The sequence below is a fragment of the Chrysochloris asiatica genome, unplaced genomic scaffold (assembly GCF_000296735.1).
Source record: "Chrysochloris asiatica unplaced genomic scaffold, ChrAsi1.0 scaffold00231, whole genome shotgun sequence".
Lineage (NCBI taxonomy): Eukaryota > Metazoa > Chordata > Mammalia > Afrosoricida > Chrysochloridae > Chrysochloris > Chrysochloris asiatica.
In genome coordinates, this window is record NW_006408749.1 from 1,805,519 (window position 1) to 1,830,533 (window position 25,015).

Below are 25,015 nucleotides of genomic sequence, written 5' to 3' on the forward strand. Positions count from 1 at the left end.
ACATCTTGAGACTAACAGACAAGACAGTATCACATAGACTCAATCCAGATATGATGTTGTTGTTAAGTACTGTCGAGTCAATTCTGATTCATAGCGACCCTTTATAGGGTTTCCAAGGAAAGACTGGTGAGCTTGAACTGCCTACCTTGAAAAACCAACCTTGCAGTCCAGCGCACACACCCTGCAGTGCCACACCAGGATATAGAACAAAGTAAAACAGACCTATTATGTTGAAATTAGAGAACCAGAGATACAGTTTAAACAACAACAACAAAAACTCATAAAGTAAAAAGAGGGAATAATGTAGTTATTGAACTTCCAAATGAAGAGGAAACCAAGCAGATTTACAAAAAAATAAATCTAACTGTACCCCTTAAAATTGGGCGGAGCCTTAATCCTAGCCCTAACCTAGCACTTATCCCTAACACTAACCCTAGTTCTAACCATAAACCTAACAATAAATGAAGTCCTAGGCCTAGCCTAGACTTAGCCATAGTATCAACCCTAACCTTCACTCCTTATTCCTACCCACTCCCACAAAAACCCCACAAACTTCTTAGTGTCCCCATAAGTGGAAAAGGGTTAGTCCTAGGTTTCTGCCATGGAGTCAATAATGAGATTCCTTTTGAAATAGGAGTTCCATTAGGTGTTAAATCCCCTACCACAATTCTACGTTTGGTAAAGAAGCAGTGAGGAGCACCAATGGCGAAACAACTTTCAGAGACATTTATGATTATAATTCTGTTTCTACCAAAGTCAGTGTTACTGTTTTCAGGGAACCACCTCCAACACAATCACCTTGAATGCTTGTTAAAGTACAGATTCCTGGATTCCAGTTCCTCTAAATTTAACTCTCTGGGTGTGTGGCCAGGAACACAGATCTTCAACATAAGCCCCAGGAAAATCTGGGTGCACTGAGGTATAAGAACCCCTAGTTCAGAGGTAAAGAGATCTGGTGGCATAGTGGATTAAGAATCAGTCTGCTAGAATTATAAATGCCATCAATGAAAAAATAGGGGAAAATGTGAGGGCTCTAATACAGGGGATACACAGACTACCAAACATTGTGAAAATGTCACAAACAAATGGTGACAAAATAGATGATTGGGAAAAATTAAAATTGAAAACTTATGTGCATTAAAAGACTTCACCAAAAGAGTAAAAAGGGAACCCACAGAATGGGAAAAAATCTTTTGCAAGTACACATCAGACTCATTTCTAAAATATATAGGAAACTACAACACCTCTACAAGAAAAAGACAAATAACCCAGTTTAAAAATGGTTACAGGACATGAACAGATACCACCAAAGAGGAGATCCAGGCAGCCAACAAATATATGATGAAATGTTCACGATCACTAGCCATTAGAGAGATGCAAATCAAAACAAAAATGAGATATCATCTCACACCAACAATAACAGCAAAAATCAAAAAAGTAGAGGACAATAAATGCTGGTGAGGATATGGAGACACTGGGACCCTCCTACATTGCTAGTGGGATTGCAAAATGGTCCAACTACTCTGGAAAGCAATATGGCGTTCCCTCAGAAAGTTGGAAATAGAAATACCCTATGATCCAGCAATTCCTCTACTTGGTATTTAACCACAAAAAATACAAGCAATAACATGAGTGGATATACGCACACCAATGTTCATAGCTGCACTATTTACAATAGCAAAAAGATGGAGACAGCCTAAGTGCCCATCAATAGAAGAATGGATAAACAAACTGTGGTACACATACACAAAGGAATATTATGCTACCTTGAAGAATAACAAGGAAGCTGTAAGCCACCGCATAACATGGATGAACCTTAAGGACATTATGCTGAGTGAAATTTGTTGTTGTTGTCAGGTGCCATCGAGTCGGAACCGACTCATAGCGACTCCATGCACAGCAGAACGAAATAATGTCCGATCCTGGGCCAACCTCATTACCGCTGCCACACTTGAGTTCATCAATGATGCCACCTGGCCAATCCATCTCGTTAGGGGTCTTCCTCTTTTTCTCTGACCCTCCACCTTACCCAGCATGACATCCTTTTCCAAAGACTTTTGCCTCCAGACAATATGTCTTAGCCTCCAAGAAGCACGCTGGCTGCACTTCTTACAAAATAGATCTATTGGTTCTTTAATCGGTCACAAAAGGAGAAATACTACATTATGACCATTATTGTAAAAGATTAAGAAAAAGAACCCACACTAAAATGGGAAAGAAAAAAAAAAAACTTTGCTAGTTACTGGTTTGTATGGGGTGGGGTGAGGGGAGGGAGGGGAAGGTGGAGCACAGGGTAGGGAATATACACAGGATAGCATGGTTGCTGGGGGAAGGGAGAGGGGCAATACACAAGAAGGGGGAGGGAAATGGAAGAACAAGGAAGAAGAGGGAACAGTTAGGCAGGTTTGCATGGGTTAAGAGGGACAGAGGTAAATAACAATGTACACACAACCTTGGAACAACAGGGCTCTGGGATACAGGGATTGAGGCACGGTTTAAAAGGGGGGAAATAATGTTAAGATGCTTGGCTGTCTTTTGAATCTTTGTTTCCCTTGCCTACCATTGTAAAGTAGACAATTGACAGGGAGAGAAAGGAATAGCTAGAAATATCACCATAGAAACCTTGTAAGTCCATCTTCAGCCTATAACTGATTGGAATACCTAAAATGGGGCTAGAACTTGCCCAGTGAAGGAGTCTTCCTGCAGAGCCTTTGCATTGCATAAGGCCATAGGTGAAATCCTGAACCCCATCCAAAATCTTCTGAGGTGGGAAATTACCACTTGAAAGGACAAGCAGCCCAGCCTAGAGTGACTAGAAGAACAGAAGATACTGCATGAAAGAAAGACAGGCAGAAAAAATAAAAAACTTTAATGGCAGTCTGATTGACTCCTACAAGAAAAAGCAAGTTGTTCACCTGGGATCAATCAAGGCAAGTGGCTAGGTAAGGTGAAGTGGGGGAAAAACAGCAATGAAGTTATGAGCTAAGTCTGACCATGTTCATGTTAGAATCCTGTGAACACAGATTGAGACCTGGTTGGTCAGCAGTATGGGGACATGGGGACTCCTGGGGCCAGAGACAGTAACATGGCCACAGAGGACTAGAGCAGAGAGTGAAGCATCCAGCTGATATGTAGTGAGGGGAAATATACAAGAACACCCATACTTGCAGATAGTACCCACTTGACCTGGCTTCAATGGCTGGATGATCAGAGCTCAACTAGAAGAAGAAAGAAGAGGAAAAAAAAGAGTAATCTGATAGAATCTGATGAACTTTACCTATACTTATGGATGTAGTAACTCAAAAGAGGGAACAAATCTTTACAGCCCCCTCTGTATACAGGGTTGACAGGGATGGGCAGCTTAGACATTGACTACCCAAAATGGGGGTGGGGGGTGGGGTGGGGCTATAAAGGCAAGAAGTGACTGGTTTACATGCTTTTAAGAGGGAGCCTAGTTCCAGAGGGTGTGGGGGAAGGTAGACTCTCCACTGAGTGGTTTCCAATCTGTCTGGACAGGGCTGATGAAAGGAGATGGGGATAAGACTCTTGTAGTACAATAGTGAATAATTGCTATCAGGACTGACTGTGAGGGTTGAAAATGTAAAGGTAGATGTTTTGTAACAAAAGGAGAGAGTGGTTGTTTTTGCAGTCCAGGATCGGAGGTTCTGGGGCTGTTAAGGAAGAGGAGTGGAAGGTGGCAGAGATGATTGTGTGGAGAGATGAAGCAGCTGGGGACTCTGGACTCAGGGAGGGAGAGGGGTTGTTTGCTGATGGCTGGGGGGCAGGCTTGCAGGGTATACCCTTTGGTTGTTTGATGATGCATAGAGGGGATTGCAATCACTGCAGTGAAATGATATACGATAGGATGAATGTAAAGCTAATGTTCTCCCATGTAAACTATCACATAATTCACAATAAAAACTTACTAAAAAAATAATAATCGGTCTGCTAACAGCAAGATCAGATATTTAAAATCCATGAGCCACTTCATAGGACAAAGTGGTGGCTGTCTGCTCCTGTACAGATTTACAGTCTCTGAAACAATCCTATAGGGTTGCTATAAGTTAGAATTGACTCTGTGTCAGTCAGTAGGTTTTTATTCTTAAGGTGGAGTCCCTGAATGGTGCAAAAGGTTTAACATGTTTGCTTATTAACCAAAAGGTTGAAAGTTTACATCCACGTAGAGGTGCCTCAGAAGAAAACCGAGAAACTTTCAGTTTGGGGGCAGGAGAAATGGAGACAAACAGTAGAGGATTCTCGGCAGAGGAGAGGAAAAACCAGTGAAGGCACTTTGCCAGGACAGCTCCAGAGCTTTGTTGTTGTTGTTAAGTGCTGTCGAGTCAATTCTGACCCATAGCGACCCTGTACAGGGTTTCCAAGGCTGTAAATCTTTACGGGAGCAGACAGCCTCATCTTTCTCCCATGGAACTGCTGGTAGTTTCGAACTGCCGACCTTGAGGTTCACAGCCCGATTCGTAACCACTACGCTACCAGAGCTCTTAGATGTAATATAAAGTAAGGGGAAATCGTTTCGGACGCCCACCAGTGAAGAAAGCAGACTTGCTGGAAGAAACGTAATTTATGAATCAATTGGCATACTACCTGAGGCCCACATCCTGGGCGGAGATGAGAGTGCAGGGCCACAGCCAGGCTGATACACCATGAAAGCCATGGAGTGACTTGTGGAAAAAGAGGTGTGACTTTTTTTTTCTTTTTTTACTTGTTTTTCCTTCTCTCCCCTATCGCATCCTCTCTCCCCAGCCCTGGCATCTTGAGACAGGTGGAAGTGCACCCCCAAAAGGGTCCAGCATTGCATCCACAGGGTACAATATTCTCACAGCGCTAAGAGGAAGTCCCTGAAAGCCCCAGTGGTTCCAGAAGCTAATTCTCCGGGCAGCTTCTTATGACGTCTTATTCTGGGATTTAGCCTTAAAGCTGACTCTCCTACTTGGGCAGGAGCCTTTATTCCTGCCTTACCTAACAAGAGACAGCAGGTCTGGCCAAACAGCAAAACCGTATTTACACCCTGGAAAACTCCAACATAAAAGGCAAGAGCCAACACCAACTACTATATACAAGGACACAGTCATTTTGAGAATTACGCTGTGCATATGAAGATACCTAGCTGATCTTCAGAGATAAAACCGTGAACAATCTTTCTTCCATTCATTTTTCAATCTCTGTCTGCACACCTCCACGGCAGTGATTAGAGGAGAGGCCAGAGCGATTGGACACCCCCATCCACGGCTGGAGGTTTCTACTGTGCATGCACACTGACCTGCACAACAAAGGTTACTGGACAGTCTGCTATGGTTGTGCTTTTGTTTGCTTGTTTTTGTTTTTGCTTTTACTTTTGTTTCTGTTTTTTCTTTTTTTTGTCCTTTTGGTCCTACTTTTTTTCCTGGGTGTGGGAGCTTTCTCTCCTATGTTACCCAAGAAGAGATAGCAATCGTGGCAATATAGCCAAGCTACAAGAATACCCTATAATATCCCATCATCCAGACAGGAGACAACACCAGCTAAGACTGCTTGCAGTTGAATAATGATGGATATGTGCCAGGGAGTCAGTTCCAACTCATAGCGACCCTGTACAAGGTTTCCAAGGCTGTAAATCGTTATGGGAACAGAAAGCCTAATCTTTTTCCCGTGCAACAGCTAGTAATTTCGAACTGCTGACCTTGATGTTCGCAGCCCGAGTCATAACCACTATACTACCAGAGCTCCTTAGTTCAGTAAGAAGAGACGTGAAAAAGGAAGCCTATCTCCAGATCACATCCATCAGGAGACACTCAGTAAGCTGAATAATACAGCAACATGCATTCATTTCATCATTGAAAACACATCTAACTATTGAAAATGTCCAAGAAACAATGAAAGATCTTGGCACATGTCCAGAAACAGAAAAGAGTAACCAAGACAAATGAGTTGGAGGTACGCATAGACTTCCCATTAGGAGAGCAGACTTTGGATCTGCCTGAGAAGGAATTCAGAAGAATGATAATCACACACATCCAAAGACTTCACAAAAGGGTGGAGGAAAATAAGGAAGAAGTCAGGAATGTGCTACTGGAGCAATCAAGGAAGATATATATATATCATTAGAAACAATTCAAAACCTGCAAAAAAGGTCCAAATGATTAATAACAATATGAGAAATGGACAATATACTGAAAGGGCAAAGAAGTAGAATGGAAGAGATGGAAGCCAGAACGAGTGAGCAGGAAGACAAATCTCTCAACACTGCTAAGCTAGAAAAGCAAGCAGAAAAAAATGATTAAAAAAAATCTGAAGAGAGTCTAAGACTCATGTTAGACAACAGGAAGAGGAACAACTTAAGAATTATTGGCATAGTGGAACAGGAAGAATCACAGAAGTCCACAGAGGAGATAGTTGAAGAGCTTCTGGAAGAAAACTTCCCTAACATCTTGAAAGATGAGAAGATAAGCATTCAAGAAGCCAAACATACCTCAGGAAGGATAGACCCCAAAAGAAAATCACCAAGATATATCATAATCATGCTCTCCAAATTCAAAGACAAGGAGAGAATCCTAAAAGCAGCCAGGGAAAAGAGAAGTGTTATTTACAAAGGCAAGCAAATCAGATTAAGCTCTGATCTCTCAGCAGAAACCATGCAAGCAAGAAGGCAATGTGTAGACATATTTTAAAACCTAAAAGACAAGCAAAAAACAAAACAAAACAAAAAACTGCCAACCAAGAATCATATACCCAGCAAAGCTGTCAATCAAATACAACGGTGCAATCAAAACATTCCCGAATAACAGAAGCTAAGAAACTTTGTCAAAGTCAACCTAGCACTTCAAAATATCCTAAAGGGAGTTCTTTGGATTGAAAACCAACAAGAATGGACAACAACCAGAGATTGACAAACATGACAACACCACCGGAACTCAGTCAACAGATAGCAGAGTACAGAACAGAACAAAATTACAACAAAGAATTCAGAGGACCTGGGAGGTCAATCAAAGATCAAAATTATGACAATGTCAAAGAAGGGGAAAATATAGGAACAGAGATCCAGGTGGCGAGGAGGTCACATAGATTGCAGGATAAAATAGACTGTCTTAAGTGGAGGGAAAAGTTAGTAGATTATAAGATAAACTCAAAGAAAATGAATACTCCACAACATACCATGTAAATGAAGATCCAAGAACAGCATGGAGACATTAAAACTAAAAAGAAACTGACAGGAAAGAGCACAAAAAAAAACATGAACTCAGCACAAGAAGGCCTGCAGAACAAAGGAACCAGCAGTATCACACAAAAAACTAACATAATGACAGCAATTAATTCATAGCTATTAATAATTACACTGAATGTCAATGGATTAACTGCACCAATGAAGAGACAGAGAAAAACTATAGAATAAGTCAATCAACAAGTCAAGAAGCTGGTTCTTTGAAAGGATTAATAAAATTGACAAACCTAACAATTAATAAAAATTGGCAAACCTAACAAAAGAAAAGAGGGAGAAGACACAAATAACAAGCATAAGAAACCACGTGGGTGATGTCACAACGGAACCAAAGGAAATAAAAAAGATAGTAACAGAACAGTTGTACTCCAACAAATTTGAAAACTTAGAAGAGATGGATACTTTTTCAGAAAAACACGACCTATCTAAACTTACATAGAGTGAAGTAAAAAACTTGATCAGACTCATTAAAAAAAGAAGAAATTGATCAGGTGATCAAAAACCTCCCAACCAAAAGAAGTCCGGTTCCAGATGGCTTCATTGGTGAGCTTTACCAAACATTCAGGGAAGAGCTGTCACCAATTCTACTCAAATTATTCCAGAATATCGAAGAGGATGGAAAACTTCCTAATACTTTTTATAAAGCAAGCATAACCCTCATATTAAAACCAGGGAAGGACATCACTAAGAAAGAAAATTATAGACCAATACCCTTCATGAACATAGATGAAAAAAATCTCAACAAAATCCTAGCCAACAGAATCCAACAGCACATCAAAAAAAATAATATATCATGACCAAGTGGGATTCATATCAGGGATGCAAGGATAGTTCAACATTAGAAAAACAATCAATGTAATCCACCATATAAATAAGAAAAAGGAAAAGAACCACATAATCATATCAATTGATGCAGAAAAGGCATTTGACAAAATCCAACATCCATTCCTGATAAAAACACTCAACAAAGTAGGAATTGAAGGGAAACTCCTCAGCATAATTAAGAGCATATATACAAAACCAACAGCCAACATTACTCTCAATGGAGAGAAACTGAAAGACTTCCTTCTGGAAACAGGTACCAGACAAGGGTGCCCTTTGTCAAATTTTCCTATTCAATATTCCCTTGGAAGTCTTAGCCAGAGCTATAAGGCAAGATAGGAAAATTAAAGGCATCCAAATTGGCAAAGAGGAAGTAAAACTCTCTCTATTTGCAGACGATATGATCCTATACATAGAAAGAAGAATATACTTAAGAAGAAGAATAAGGTTGAAACATCTCACTCCCCGACTATAAAATTTATTACATGGCTACAGTGGTCAAAACAGCTTGGTACTCATACAATGATAGATACAGTTCAATGGAACAGAATCTAGAATCCAGAAATTTACTCATCTACATACAGCCAACTGATTTTCGACAAAGGGCCTAAGTATATTCCATAGGGAGGAGATAATCTCTTCAACAGATGGTGTTGTCAGAACTGAAAAGCGATATGCAAAAGACTGAAACAAGACCTTTTCCTGACGCCATATACAAAAACCAATTGAGCATGGAATAAAGACCTAAATGTGAATCCCAGAATTATAAAGGCCATCGATGAAAAAATAGGGACAATTGTGAGGGATCTAATACATAGCACATGCAGACTACCAAACATTTTGAAAACTATACAAGCAAAAGTAGACAAAATAGATGATTGGGACATACTAAAAATTAAAAACTTGTATGCATCAAAATACTTCACCAGAAGAGTAAAAAGGGAACCCACAGAATGGGAAAAAAATCTTTTGCAATGACACATCAGACAAGGTACTCATTTTTAAAATATATTGGAAACTATAAGCTTAGTGGTTACAAATCGGGCTGTGAACCTCAGGGACAGCAGTTAAAACTACCAGCTGTTCCGCGAGAGAAAGATGAGGCCTTCTGCTCCCGTGAAAATTTACAGCCTCGGAAACCCTGTACAGGGTCACTATGTGTTGGAACCGACTCCACGGCACACAACAACAACAATAACACCTCTACAAGAAAAAGACAAATAACCCAATTAAAAAATGGGCACAGGACATGAACAGACACTTCACCAAGGAAGACATTCAGGCAGCAAACAAACATATGAAGAAATGTTCACGATCATTAGCCATTAGAGAGATGCAAATCAAAACAACAATGAAATATCATCTCACACCAGCAATAACAGCAAAGATAAAAAAAAAGTAGAAGACAATAAATGCTGGCAAGGATGTGGAGAGACTGGGACCCTCCTACATTGTTGGTGGGATTGCAAAATGATCCAATCAATCCAGAAAACAGTATGGTGCTTCCTCAGAAAGTTGGAACTAGAAATACCTTATTATCCAGCATTCCCTCTCCTTGGTATATATCCACAAGAAATATGAGCCATAACATATATGCACACCAATGTTTATAGCAGCACTATTTATAATAGCAAAAAGATGGATATGGCCTAAGTGCCGATCAATATAAGGATGGATAAACAAACTTTGGTACATACACACAATGGAATATTATGCTATCTTGAAGAATAACAAGGAAGCTGTAAGTCACCAAATAACATGGATGATCCTTGAGGACATTATGCTAAGTGAAATTAGTCAGTCACAAAAGGAGAAATACTGGATAAGACCATTACTGTAAAAGCTTAAGAAAAAAAATACCCACACTAAAAGGAAAAATATATATATATTTGTTGGTTACCGGAGGTGGTAGTAGGTGGGGTAGTGAGGGGAGGGAGGATAAGGTAGAGCACAGGGCAGGGAATAGACACACGATAGTTCGGGGTTTGGCAGAGGGCAATATACAAGAAAGGGGGGGGGGGGATGGCAAACAAGGCAGATAGGAGAACGTTTAGACAGGTTTGCATGGGCTAAATGGGACAGAGGTAAATATAGTTATGTATGCTCAACATTGCAACAACAGGGCTCTGTGATATAGGGATTGAGGCATAGTCTGAATGGGTAAAAGAGGGGAAATAATGTTAGGATGCTTGGCTGTCTTATGAATCTTGGTTTCCCTTGTCTACTATTGTAAAATAGACACTTGAGAGGGAGAGAATGGAATAGCCAGAAACATCACCTATAGTATGTTTATAAGTCTGTCTTCAGCCTATAACTGATTGGAATACCTAAAAGGGGGGCTAGAACTTGCCCAGTGAAAGGCTTCCTGTGGAGACTTTGCAGTATATAAGACCGTAGGTGGAATCCTGATCCCCATCCAGAATCTCCTGAGATGGGAAATTTCCACTTGAAAAGACAAGCAAACCAGCCTAGAACAGCTAGAGGACTAGAAGATACTTCTTGAAAGAAAGGCCAGCAGGAAAATTCAAAAACAAAAATCGGCAGTGTGATTGACAACCACCAGAACAAGCAAGTTATTCACCAGGAGGCCATCAAGGCAAGCGATCAAGTCCCTTTAGGGCAAACCCCCTTCCAAGACTGAAACTCAAAGGGAATGCACAAGCTGGCATGTAATCTTGCTGGTGACCATGGTGGTCTACTGATAAGGGGAAGTGGGGGAAAAGCAAGTGTCGAGCTGATATGAAGTGAGGGGAGATGCACAAGAATGCCCATACTTGCAGATAGTATCCGTTAAACCTATCTTCAATGGCTGTATGATCAGAACTCGACTAGAGGAAGAAAAAAGAGGAAAAGAAGTGTAATCCACTACAATTTGTTGAACTTGACCTATACTTATGGATTAGTAGCTTAAAAGAGGGAAGGAATCTTCACAGCAAGGATCATTCCCACCCTCCCTGTACACAGGGTTGATAACAATGGGCAACTTAGACACTAGCTATCTAATATGGGGGGGGGGGGCGTTGGCTATGAAGTCTCAAAGTGACTGGTTTACAAGTTTTCACAAAGGAGTTTAGATTTTGAGGGTGTGGGGGAGGGTAGAATCTCCATTGAGTGGTTTCCAGCCTGTCTATATGGGACTGGTGAAATGAGATGGGGATAAGACTCTTGTGGTTCAATAGTGAATAATTACTATCAGGACTGATTGTGAATGTTGCAAATGTAAAGGTAGACGTTTTGTAACAAAAGGAGGGGAGTGGTTGATCTTGCAGTCCAGGAGTGGAGCAACCTAGGACCATCAAGGAAGAAGAGAGGAGTGTGGGACCCTATCCAGAGAAGCAGTGGTACCAGAGATGGAGGCAGAGATGATGATGTGGAGAGATGCAGCGGCTGGGGACTCTAGACTCAAGGAGGGAGAGGGGCTGTGCACTGGCAGCCGAGGGGCAGGTTTGTAGGGTATGCCTTTTGGTTGTTTGAATGATTCTATATTCCTCTGTGCTTCGGTGTACATCAAAAAAAAAAAAAAAAAAAGGGAAATAGCAGCAAATACTGTTGAATGATGACGCATGGAGGGGATTATAATCATTGCAATGAAACAAAATAAGATAGGACGAGCTGATGTTCTTCCATGTAAATTATCACTCAATTCACAATAAAAACTTTAAAAAGAAAAAGAAAACCTAGAGCTCTACTTCTGAAAAACTAACTATGGAAAATCCTATGCAGCACAGTTGTATTCGGAAGCATATTGAGCTGCCATACCTTGTAATTCACTCATATCGTTTTGTTATTCAATTCCTAAGGAATGGTTTAAAATTAGGGAAAGTGTGTACAAGGGTTGTATTCGTTCACCGTACATATCCAATCTGTATGCTGAGCAAATAATTCGAGAAACCGGATTTTATGAAGAAAAATGTGGCATCAGGACTGGAGGAAGACTCATTAGCATCCTGCGAAATGCAGATGATACAACCTTGCTTGATGAAAGTGAAGAGGACTTAAAATACTTACTGATGAAGATCAAAGACCACAGCCTTCAGTATGGATTGCACCTCAATGCAAGGAAAACAAAAATCCCCACCACTGGATGAATAAATAACACCATGATAAATGAAGAAAACATTGAAGTTGTCAAAGACTTCATTTTGCTCAGATCATCCTTCAACACTCATGGAAGCAGCAGTCAAGAAATCAAACGTCATATTGCTTTAGGCCAATCTGCTGCACAAGATCTCTTTAAAGTATTGAAGAGTAAAGATGTCAGTTTGAGGACTGACCCAAGCCATGATATTTTCAATTACCTCATATGCATGCGAACGTTAGACAGTAATAAGGTAGACCACAGAAGAATTGATGCATTTGAGTTATGGTGTTGGAGGAGAATATTAAAAGTACCATGGACCACCAAAAGAACAAACAAATCTGTGTTGGAAGAAGTACAGCCAAAATGCGTCTTGCAAACCAGAATGGCCAGACTTCATCTCTCATCTTGCTGATATATTTCAGGAGGGACCAGTTCCTGGAGAAGGACATCATGCTTGGTAAAGTGGAGGGTCAACAAAAGAGAGAAAGACCCCCAATTGGATGGATTGGCACAGTAGCAGCAGCAATGTGCTTAAGTATAGCAACGATTGTGAGGTTGGCACATGACCCAGCAGTGGTTCGTTCTGTTGTACATAAGATCGCTATGAGTCGGCGCCGACTTTATGGGACCTAGCAAAACAACAATGAGTTATGGATAACAGTTTCAGAAATGTTTGACAATCTTTGAAAGTTAGATGCCCTGCTGGAAAGTAAACCACCTTTTTCTGTTAAAGACTCAACAAACTTGCCCAACTCCCAGGAACAATAGTGAAAATGCTGGAAACTGCTTCAAAAGCATAAAAAGAGCCACCAAATGAATTTCCAAATAAGTCAGATAAGTGCGGATTTGCTTGTGCTTACTTACTAATCTGTAGTGAACAATTTTGTCACCATATCAAAGACTCTGCTTCAAGGCATGGCTGTGATCTGTCTCACTCCCACCCCTACAGCATCTTCCTGAAAAATTAAAGCCACTTTTCAAATGTATAGTCCTTGACCCAAATGGAGGACCCAGGAAGTAAGGGAAGCATGGGCTTATTTGTGCTTACTGACTCATCTGTTCACTAGGGATCAGTAATTAAGCATAAATAAGCCCATGCTTGTCAGGTAATCCACCCTTGTGTGCCACCTGCTGTAGACATTAGATTAGCTGTTTTCTTATCTTCTGTACTAAATAAGGATATATGAACTCTATATATACTTATATATGAACTATGCTGTACATATTTGGCAAAGTTTTAGAGTCCCCTGGAGTCACTAATCCATATTCATTTTGTGAATTTGAATGGTGAGTGATCACCTTGTGAGTGTGTGATAAGTGTGGAAGAGAAGGTCCTTTCCCAGCTCCAGTCCTCCAGACTCAGATTGGAGAAGCCCGATGTAGATGCCTCTTACCTTGTCCATGCTTGTGTTTGTTATTGATGACAATCTGCACAATGGTCCCTGATGCTTGCTGGGAATCCATAAGAGCTCCCCTGTGACTTCTGGCCCCAGGAAATCGGGGCAGACTTCCTGCCTGTCGGCTTGGTGGAGGATCATAGTGAGAACGGTGGTAAGAATGTCTCTGTAAAATGACAAGGACTAATTCAGTTTCAAAAATTCACCAATGATTATGGCCCCAAGACTACAGCCCTTAGTCTCCCTTCATACCTGGAAATGAATTCACCCCATGGTTCAATTTTCAGTCAAACAATAGACCAGTAAATGAGTAGAATAGTGACACTAGTGAGGTATGCAAACAAAATAAGCAATCATTTGAAATCAAAAGGACAGCACTTAGTCAATGACAAAGTTCAGAAGTGTTAGAAAAGAAGGACAAATGGAAAAAGAAAACATAGGGACAAAGTGGTTGTTATATTGTGGGGATTGCAATCAATGAGATGAAACAAAATTTCCATAAATTACTGAATGGAAAGCTGATTTGTTCTGTTAACCTTTACCCAATTCACTACATATATATGAAGGGGAAAAAAATGTAGGGCTCAAAAAAAAAAAAAAAAAAAATCCACCAGTGAGAAGGCAGAGGTGAAGTTACATACATTAATAGCCATTTGATGATTTTGATTAACTTTTAGAGATGAGTTATGATCTTAACCGCCTGTTCACCAACACCAATAGAAATATTGCTGTTGTTGTTATGTGCTGTGGAGTCAATTCCGACTCATAGCGACCATGTACAGGGTTTCTGAGGCTGTAGATCTTTACGGGAGCAGAAAGCCTCATCTTTCTCCTGTGGAACGGCTGGTAGTTTCGAACTGCTGACCTTGCGGTTCGCAGCCCGATTCATAACCACTATGCTATCAGAGCTCCTTACCAATAGAAACTGTTGTTGTTGTTAAGTGCCGTCAAGTCAGTTGCTACTCATAGCGACCCTGTATAGGGTTTCCAAGGAGAGACTGGTGAGCTTGAACCACTGACCTTGCAGTTCAAACGACTTTGCAATCTGGCGCATTAATCCACAGCGCCACAACCCAGAAATAGGGACATGGTAATGTGAAAGCAGCATTAGTCACATGCTGAGTCTGTTATCTCATCTTATACATGATTGGACATGATTCCCAGACAAATTCCTGGTGTAGGGGGAGACAAACAGGCAAACAAGATAAAGTGTCATTTCCACACTCAAGAATCTCATATTTGGGTTTAGGAGTTAAGATAATAGCCTGTAACAGAAGCAGAATATGACAGAAGCCACAGAAGTATAACGACTATGCAAATTATGAGGCAAGAGAGAGCTCATAGTTGGGAAGACTCTGTTACTTGGAATATGAAGGGTGGGTAGACTGTTTACAAGTAGAGTTGGTGGGGGATACTCTAGGCAAACAGAAAGTGTAACCGAAAACACATTGTTAGGTGCTATCAAGTCAGATCTGACTCAGATCGACCCTATGCACAGCAGAATGAAACACTGCCCAGTCCTGTGCCATCCTCATAATTGTTGTGATGTTTGAGCCCATTGTTGCTGCTACTGTGCCAATCCATCTCATTGTAGGTCTTTCTCATTTTCACTGACCCTTCACTGTTCCAAGCATGATGTCCTTCTCCAGGGACTGGTCCCTCCTGACAACATGTTCAAAGTATGCGAGACAAAGTTTTATCATGCTAGCTTCGACAAAACATTCTGGCTGTACTTATTCCAAGATTTGTTTGTTCTTCTGGAAATCCATGGGATTTTCGATATTCTTTCTTATTCATTGCCCAACTTTCACATGCATGTGAGGCAATTGAAAATATCATGGCTTGAGTCAGGCACACCTTAGTTCTCAAAGTAATATCTTCACTCTTTAAAACCTTGAAGAGGTCTTTTGCAACAGATTTGCCTGGTGGAACACATAGTTTGATTTCTTGACTGCTGCTTCCATGAGCATTGATTTTGGATCCAAGTAAAATTAAGTCTTTGTCAACATCAATCTTTTCTCTGCATATCATTATGTAAGGATTTTTGTTTTCTTTACACTGAGGTGCAATCCATATTGAAAGCTATAGTCTATGATCTTCATCAGTAAGTATTTTAAATCCTCTTAGCTTAGAGCAAGCAAATTTGTGTCATCTGCTTATCATAGGCTGTTAATGAGTCTTTCTCCAATCCAATACCTTGTTCTTCTTCATATAGTCCAGTTTCTCAGATAATTTGCTTAGCATACAGATTGAACAACTACAGTGAAAGGAATCAGCCCTGGAACACACCTTTCCTGATTTTAAACCATTCCGTATCCCCTTGTTCTACTTGAATTCTGCCTCTTGTTCTATTTAGAGATTCCTCATGAGCACAGTGAAATGTTCTGGAATGCCTATTCTTTGAAATGTTATTCATAGTAATGATCCACACAGTCTTGCATAGTCAATAAAGCACAAGTAAACTGTCTGGTATTCTCTGTTTTTAGCCAAGACCTATCTGATGTCAGTTCCATGTCTTCTTCTGAATGTGGCTAGAATTTCTCGCAGCTCTCTCTCACTGTACTGCTGCAACTGTTTTTTAATTATCCTCAACACAATTTTAATTGCAAGTGGCATTAATGATTTTTTTTTTTTTATGATTTCCACATTCCATTGGGTCACCTTTCTTTGGAATGGGCACAAATTTGGATCTCTTGCAATCGATTGGCCAAGTAGCTATATTTCCAAATTTCCTGGCATAGACGAGTGAATGCCTCAAGCACTGCATCAGTTTATCGAAACATTTCCAGTGGTATTATGTCAATCCCTGGACCCATTGTTTAGCCAATGCCTTCAGAGCAGTTTGGACTTCTTCTTTCAATATCATCAGTTGTTGATCATATGTTACTTCATGAAATGACTGAACATTGACTAATTCTTTTTGGTACACTGACTCTGTGTATTCCTTCCATCTTCTTTTGATGCTGCCTGCACCATTCAATATTTTGCCCATGTTGTTTTTAAATGTCATTAAGTCAGTTCTGACTAACAGCAATCCTATGTAGGATTTCCAAGGAGCAGCTGGTAGGTTTCAACCACTGGCTTTGCAGTTATCAGTCCAGTGCTTATCCTACAATGCCACACTAAGAGTCCAGTTTTGCCATAGAATCCTTCAATATTGGAAGTCAAGGCTTGAATTTTTTCTTCAGTGTTTTTAGCTTGAGATAAATGTACTAAGTGCATTCTTCCCTTTTGGTTTTCTAACTCCAATTCTTTATGCTTGACTTTGTCTTCTTGAACTGCTTTTTGAAATTTTCTGTTTAGCTCTTTTGTTCCATCATTTCTTCTAGTCACTTTAACTTCCCTATGCTGAAGAGCAAGTTTCAGAATCTCTTCTGATATCCATTCTGATCTTTTCTTTCTTTCCTGCCTTTTTACAGACCTTTTGCTTTTTTTCATATATGGTGTTCTTAATGCCATCCTACAGCTCCTCTGCTCTTCCGTCCTTTATGTCTAATGCATCAAATCTGTTCTTGTAATGATCTCTAAATTCAGGTGGGATATTTGGGTCATATGTTGGCTCTTGTGGACTTGTTTTAATGTTTTTCAAATTCAGCCTGAATTTTCTCAAAAAGAAAAAGCTGGAAGGTAACATTCAGAGTCAAATTATCCAATAAGCAAGATAAGCACAAGCTTATTGTGTTTATTAATCTGTAATGAACAATTCCACAGTTTTTCACAACACCAAAGACTCTGCTTCTAGGTATGGCTAGCATCTGTTTCTCTCCCAACCCCATAAAACCTTCCTATAGAATCAAAGCCTTTTTTAAAGTGTGTTATTTCTGACAGGGACAGAGTACCCAGAAAGCTAGGTGTGCTTGGGCTTACTTGTGCTTATTTATTCTGTAATGAACAATTTTGTGGTAAAACTCATGTGAAATTGTCCAATACAGATTAGAAAGCACAAATAAATCATTACAGATTAATATGCACAAATAAGCCTGTGCTTATCTTGATTACTGGGTAACTCGATCCTGATTCACATCCCAAAGTAATTTGGAACCAGATTATAAATGATATGCTAAGTGATGAAGACTATATTTGGTAAGTAGTAAAGATGACTCCACAGCACATAACCAACCAACCAACCAGAGATGGAGTTGCCGAAGCTTTTTAAAGACTGTTTGTGGGTTTTTTTTAACAGTGGGAAAAAGACTTAATCAGAATCACATCCCAAAGTACTGAATCCCTTGTCAGCATGTATGATAAACTGTATAGTATTCAAGTATTGTTTAGATAAGATGTGCTGAGAATTCTAAACGCAGGCCAGGGTATGAGATCATACTCCACGGTATAGATACCCTAGATGTTTTCAAGAAATAAGAACAGACAGTACATTAAAGTACTAGAATGTAAGCTCCATAGACTCGAGCACTTTGTTTTGCTCAGTGCTATACACACAGTGATTAGAGCAGTGTCTAGTGTATAGAAATTGTTGTTAAGTGCTGTCAAGTTAGTTTGGACTTATATAGACCCTGTGTAGGGTTTACAAGAAGCAGTTGGTGGGTTTGGATTGCTGATCTTGTGTTTAGCAGTCCAGTGCCTATTCTGCAGAGCCACACCAGGACTCCACTGTATAGAAGGTGCTCATTAAATATTTGCTGAATGAATGAATGAAAGCTGTGATCCCTAACAAAAGCATACAACTTTGTAGCAGACATAATCCAGTCATTGCTCTTTAATCAAAGATTCAAAACACATGATGACTCGACTAGCTGAGGCAGGCTAGGGGTAGAGGAGGATAAAATGAATGAAGAATGAATCCTTAAGACTAAAAGCCAAATAACAACAATTGTGTTTTAGGGACAATTGTTATAAGAGTGAAGGAGGTGGGAGCCATTAAAAAATCCTTTCCCAGACAAGTAGGAAGTAAAACTCTTCTATTTTGTGATACAATTAGCAGGGAATCTTGGTCTCTTGACCCCACCATCCCATAAAATATTTATTTAAAGTTATTTTGAATACATTGGCTACCCAAAATGAGGGGTGGGTGGGTAACAAAGGCACGAAGTGACTGGCTTACAAGCTTTCAAAATGGAGCCTAGTTCCAGAGGGTGCAGGGGAAGATGGAATCTCCACTGAGTGGTTACCAATTTGTCTGTATGGGGCTGGTGAAAGGAGAAGGGGATAAGACTCTTGTGGTTTAATAGTGAATCACTGCTATTAGGACTGACTGTGAGGGTTGGAAATGTAAAGGTAGATGTTTTGCAGATGTTTTGTAACAAAAGGAGGGGAGTGGCTGATCTTGCAGCCCAGGAGCTGAGGTCCCTGGGACCATCAAGGGAGAAGAGTGGAGTGCGGGACCCTATCCAGAGAAGCAGTGACGCTAGAGATGGAGGCAGAGATGATGACGCAGAGAGATGGAGTGGCTGGGGACTCTAGACTCAAGGAGGGAAAGAGGCTGTGTGCTGATGGCCGGGGGGCGGGCTTGCAGGGTATGCCCTTTGGTTGTTTGAATGATTATATATTACTGAGTGCTTCGGTGTACATCCTCCACCCGCCCCCCCAAAAAAAACAAAAACCAGAGAGATTGTAAGCAAATGCTGTCGAATGATGACGCATGGACGCAGAGAGGGATTTGAAATCATTGCAATGAAACAGAATACAATAGGATGAATGTAAACCTCATGTAAACTATCTCTCAATTCACAATAAAAATTTGTATATATACAAAAAGTTATTTGTGATAGATAGATATTATATATGCTGCAAATTTAGCTTTGGGAACTATTATTGCTCTCTGTGGTAGTAGGCGTTGGTGAGAGAAAGGAAAAGAACAGCAGCTGGAGTAAAAGGGCCTTCTTGAGCCCTTTGAAAAATAATATTTTTGCTTTCATCCAAGAAGAGTCTATGCTGGTGAATAGTTATAACCATTTACACAAATAAGAATTTGTATCAATTTATTATGCACACAGACCAGAATCTCAACTCAAGTTATTTTCATTCCCACAATGGCTCATATGTCTTTTTCTGCCCTCATCACTCACATTCCACAAAGGCCATTACAGACTGTTCTGTCCTTTCAGGAGGTTGGCAGGGTTTTACTAAAGGAACTCTGGAACACAGAGATCGGAGTTTGGCTGGTGGGTGTCCTCCTGATGCTAAAAAGGAGTTCTACAAGGGTAGGATTAAGGAGCTCTGGTAGCGTAGTGTCGGAACCGACTCGACAGCACTTAACAACAACAACAACAACAACAACAAGGGTAGGATTAGAGAGGGAAGGTCGCTGACCCAGGATAAACTGAAAGTACAGGAAGTTCTCTGGTTCAAGATGGGGAGTACAAAATTAGAAAGTGATCCTTTGGTACCAGGGACTCAGATTCTGGATATATGATAAACAAGCAAACCTAATGCCATCGAGTCGATTCTGACTCCTAGTGACCCTGTAGAACAGAGCAGAGCTATCCCAAATCGTTTCCAAGGTTGTCATTTTTACAGAAGATTACAACTTTCTCCCACAGAATGACTGGTGGGTTCAAATCACTGACCTTTTGGTTATTACCCAAGTGCTTTATGCACTGCAGTACCGGAGCTCTTTGGACATATGATAGGATTAGCAATATGGTTTAAGGGAAAAAACATCTTAGGGATTTTGATCAGAGGTGTTCTAACGGGCTAGTCAGCCCTTCCAGAACTTCATCTTGTTTGAATTTTTGTTTTATAGGCAGGCAAACTGAGGCCAGGGCGGGGAGAGGATTTATTTAGGGTCACAATGAAGGTTGAGTTTTTAGAGATGGCAGGAGCCTGGGAGTAGGGGAAGTCGAAGAGGAGAATTTGGAGGAGAGGAGGAGAAAGTGGGAGAGCTAATGTCTGGTCAAACTCAGTGGTCTACTTCATTTGACTACAGCGTTCACAACCACACACAGCACACTGGTTTTCAGCCTCAACTGCACATCAGAATCACCTTGGAAGCATTACAAAATTCATACGCATGCTTAGATTCCACCTCTCAGACTTCTGATGTAATTGGTTGGAGTGAGGCCTGGACATCAGGGTTTTTATATACTCCCCAGAGGATTCTAATTTATAGCCAAAGTTGAGAATCACTGACACAAAGGATCCTCTGTTGTGGGGGCAGGGGCAGTGGTGGTGTGCAATTTTGCTTTAAGAGGAATGGCTCTTTTAAACTGACTTTTCTAAACACCTGAAAAAGGCTGACCAGGGGCCATTCTGACCTGGTAATTTACAGCAGAGGAGCAAAAGACCTTAAGGCCTTGAAACTGTAAGCAAAATTAGAGCTTGTTTTAAAACCCATCTGGAAATAGGCTGCTTGTGGGAGCAGGTCACAACTAGTTAGGTAAAATTACCACTATGCTTTATTTTGATCAATGTTTTCATATCTGATTTACTTACTTGAAAGACTGAACAATATTCCAGATTTTTTAAGGTGACTTTAAATACAAACGTCTGACTCACCCCATGAAGGCTATAATATTATATATTTGAGGTACCTAATAATAAAGGAGCTCTGGTAGCATAGTGGTTACGAATCGGGCTGCGAACCGCAAGGTCAGCAGTTCAAAACTACCAGCTGTTCTGCAGGAGAAAGATGAGGCTTTCTGCTCCCATAAAGATTTACAGCCTTGGAAACCCTGTACAGGGTTGCTATGGGTCGGATCCGACTCCACGGCACATAACAACAACAACAACAACAATAACAGAAAGGAGTCCCACTGTGGTGCTATGGGTTAATGCTCCAGACTGCAAAGCCGGTTGAACTGCAAGGTCGGTGGTTCAAGCTCACCAGTTGCTCCTCGGAAACCCTATACAGGGTCGCTATGGGTCGGAATATACTCGATGGCACTTAACAACACAATAACAGAAAGATGCTGCTTTGCATGGAACATCATCACAGTATTATAAGTCCGGTGTGGTACTATAGGATAAACATTGGACTGCTAAACATAAGGTCAGCAGTTCAAACCCACCAGCCGTGCCTCAGAAACCCTATACAGCAGGGGTGGGGAACATCTGTCCCGAAAGCCACATAAGGTCTGCAAAATCATTTGGTCTGGCCCTGCCAAAGCAATTCCAGCCATCACATTTGTTGTTAAGTGCCACCGTGTCAATTCCAACCCACAGCAACCCTGTATAGCGTTTCCGAGGAACAACTGGTGAGCTTGAACCTCCAACCTTGCATTTCAAACTGACTTTGCAGTCCAGCGCATTCACCCAAAGCACCAAACCAAGACTCCAGCCATCACATTAGGGGTGACTTAATTAAATGTTTGACCAAATATAGCAGGTTAATTTTTAAGTTGATAATTTTGTATGACCCTCAAATTGTGTTAGAAATATCCAAATGGCCCTTGGCAAAAAAAAAAAAAAAAGGTTCCTCATCCCTGATATACAGGGTCATTATGAATCAGAACTGACTCAATGACACTTAACAACAACATTGTCATCTTTAAGCTGTTTTAGTGTATCTGAAAGTGTTTCATGATTTTTATGCATAGAAACGTACACTTTATACTATATGCTAAGACAAACATTTGTTTAACTGATGTTAGATGAGTATCTACATGTTTTGACTTAAGTACAAATTAGGTTTAGAGACAGACTGAGGAAGGGATCGGGGGTCAGGTTGCAGTTCTTTTCATGTGTTGAAAATTCCCCATTATTGTTTTGCAAGATGTTGCCACTGAGGGAAACTAGGTGAAGGACACTCAGTGTCTCACTGTACTATTTCTAACAACTGCAAGCGAATCTCCAATTTTCTCAATTACCCACTCACTGCCATTGTGTTGATTCTGACTCATAGTTATCCTATAGGAAAGAGTAGAACTGCTCTATGGGATTTTTTAGGCTGTAAATCTTTACAGAAGCAGACAGCTTCATCTTCCTCCTGCAAAGCAGCTGGTAGGTTCAAACCACAGGCCTTTAAATTAGCAGCCCAATGCTTAACCTACTGTACCAACAAATTCCTCAATTAATAATTCTCTACAAATAATTAAAAGGAGTCCTTGGTGGTGCTGTGATTTAGACATTGGACTGCTGATGGCAATGTCGGTAGTTTAAACCACAGCTACCCTGAAAGACAAAGATGAGGCTGTATGCTCCTGTAAAAAGAGTCACAATCTCAGAAACCCTGTATAAGTCAAAATGGACTTGCTGGCCATGAGCTTTTTGGGTGCGATTAATTAAAAGTTTAATGTTTAAAAGTACGTTCGGAGCGTGTTGTAATCCACACAGCCAAAATAACGCTAGACGTAAGTCACCACTGGTGTGGCACTCTAGAATAAGCACTGAACTGCTAACCATAAGGTCTGCACTTCAAACCCAACAGGCCACTTCTTAAAAACCCTATACAGCATCTCTATGAGTTGGAACCAACTTAACAGCACTTGAGAACAACTAACCTGCCTGAAGACACTAGGCTCGTTTCCTTCCCAAACCATCGTTCTGACAATGTAAATGGGACATGGGTTGTTATCTGTTTCATATTGTTTCTATCCCAAACTCTTACTTTTTTTATGGTAAATCTCTGCGTAATCTACTGGGGACAAAATCAGAGTCCGGCTGTTGTCCAAAAGAAAATTATGCTTGCTGTCATGTTTTGGTTTTCCACCCTATGCCTATTGTCCCTTCCTCCCCACATATCATACACCACATCATGCACACACACACACACACACTCCAATGGCACTAGGATCAGATCATGTAAAATTATGATCTGGAAATCAAACAAAAACTACTTCAGATTTTTGCAAAGAAGTTCCCTTTCCTAAGCAGTTCGTAATACTTGGTAAGCTGATGCTTTTCAGCCCATGTGGCAAAAGAAACCAACTTGCTGTGTTTCTACTGAACAGAGGTTAGTGACAGTTCAGAGTAAATGTCTACTGAAGCACTATTGAAATGCGTTCTTGTTAATTGCTGTGGAATCTGTTCCAATTCATAGCAACCCTGTATAGAGTTTCTGAGGCTTTAATTCCTTATGGGAGCAGAAAGCATTGTCTTTCTACTGTGGAGGAGCCAGTGGACACAAACCACTGACCATGCAGTTACCAATCCAGTACTTATCCTACAAAGCCACTGCAATCCCAGGAAATGTGTTAGAACTGGCTTATTTTTTTACCATGCAGAAAGTTCAGCCAGTAAAGGCTATTCAAAAGGGATTCTCCTACCTTCTCATTTCAGCTGGTCAAGAAGAATTTTGAAGATTTTTTCTCTGATTTGGGACAGATTATTTGCACACTAAAATTAGCGGAACCCACCAACCCCCCTTGGCATTTCACTCAACCTTCAACACCCATCTATTCAACACATATTTATTGGGTGCCTACTATGTGCCAGGTACATGTTTTTCCATTACTACAGATGCTATTTATTATTCAAATCATATCCCACAATATCTAATCCTTTCACAACAAAGGAAAATATTTATTTATAATAAAGTAGAACCATCTGGCCATTTTGGTCTACTAGGCCCAAATATTTGTTTCTAAAGATAGGTCTTGAATGCCTTTGAAAATCAATAACTATTTCAAGGCCCTGGGTTCTGTTTCTGACCTTCTTTGCTAAAGGAAATGTTGGATTACGTCCAGCCCTATACCTAGGAGTTTAAGAAAAACAGTGAGGCTGAAAGAAAAGGGGTGGACCTGGGGGCAGTATAACACAAAGTCAAGGAGAACATTAATTAATGGCTTTGCCAGTAAGGCCTCTGAGGTGGCCACACTGCTCAGTGTTGGGAGACAGTTTCATAGAAAACTTGGCACACAGTTTAAAGTGACTTGAGTTCCTAATTTGGTTTAGAGCAGTATCTGGTTAACAGCCACCAATTTATACTCTTTCAACTTTCTACCACAATTAACAAAAAAGGGGGGGGGGCTGAGAAAAAGAAAAAAACTCACAACACCATCTCCTGTCAGGATCTAGAAGAACTATAAAGCAGTTAGAGTTGGGTCAAAGCATCTTTCCTCAGGGTCTAAAGCAACCTGACAACTGGAAACCCCATCCTGTCTTGCAAGGATGCTGCTGTTTTGAGATGTCACGAATACTGTTTTCCACTCCACCAACAATCATTCCAGAAATATCCATGGCCAGAAAACAATACTACTAGAAAATAAAGCAAATATAAATCATTCCATCTCACTGTTGAGGCAAGCTGAGGCAAGCTGGAGCCTACCAGTCAGAAGTGGTGCATGTGATGACTGAGAAGCACAGCCTAAGCAAAACTGTAATGTTTGTATCGGTTATTCTATTACATCCATTAGTAACACCTTCTGCATTCCCTCATTATTCTTATAACTCCCCAGACTTCTGCCTTCTATCCATTCAATGCTTGTTATGAACCAGTTCCTAAGGTTTTATAAAATCATTTAGATGTGTTTACTACAAAATTAATTCATGTTCATTGAAAAATATCATTTATACAAGTAAAAAAAAAAGTGAAAGACTACCATTCTCCAACCTAATTCTACCCCTTAAATTCCCAATCTTAGCATTTTGGTAAGTGACCTTTCA

General features: G+C 40.5%; 1 protein-coding gene across 4 annotated transcripts in view; it reads right to left on the reverse strand.

The window, feature by feature from the left end:
• CHRDL1 (chordin-like 1) overlaps positions 1–25,015 on the reverse strand; it is a 250,102-nt gene that overhangs the window by 25,883 nt on the left and 199,204 nt on the right. For all 4 annotated transcript variants that reach the window (XM_006873242.1, XM_006873244.1, XM_006873241.1 and 1 more), the window contains one exon: positions 13,511–13,679. In XM_006873242.1, the coding sequence (XP_006873304.1) occupies positions 13,511–13,679 (169 nt within the window). The remainder of the gene's footprint in view (positions 1–13,510; positions 13,680–25,015) is intronic.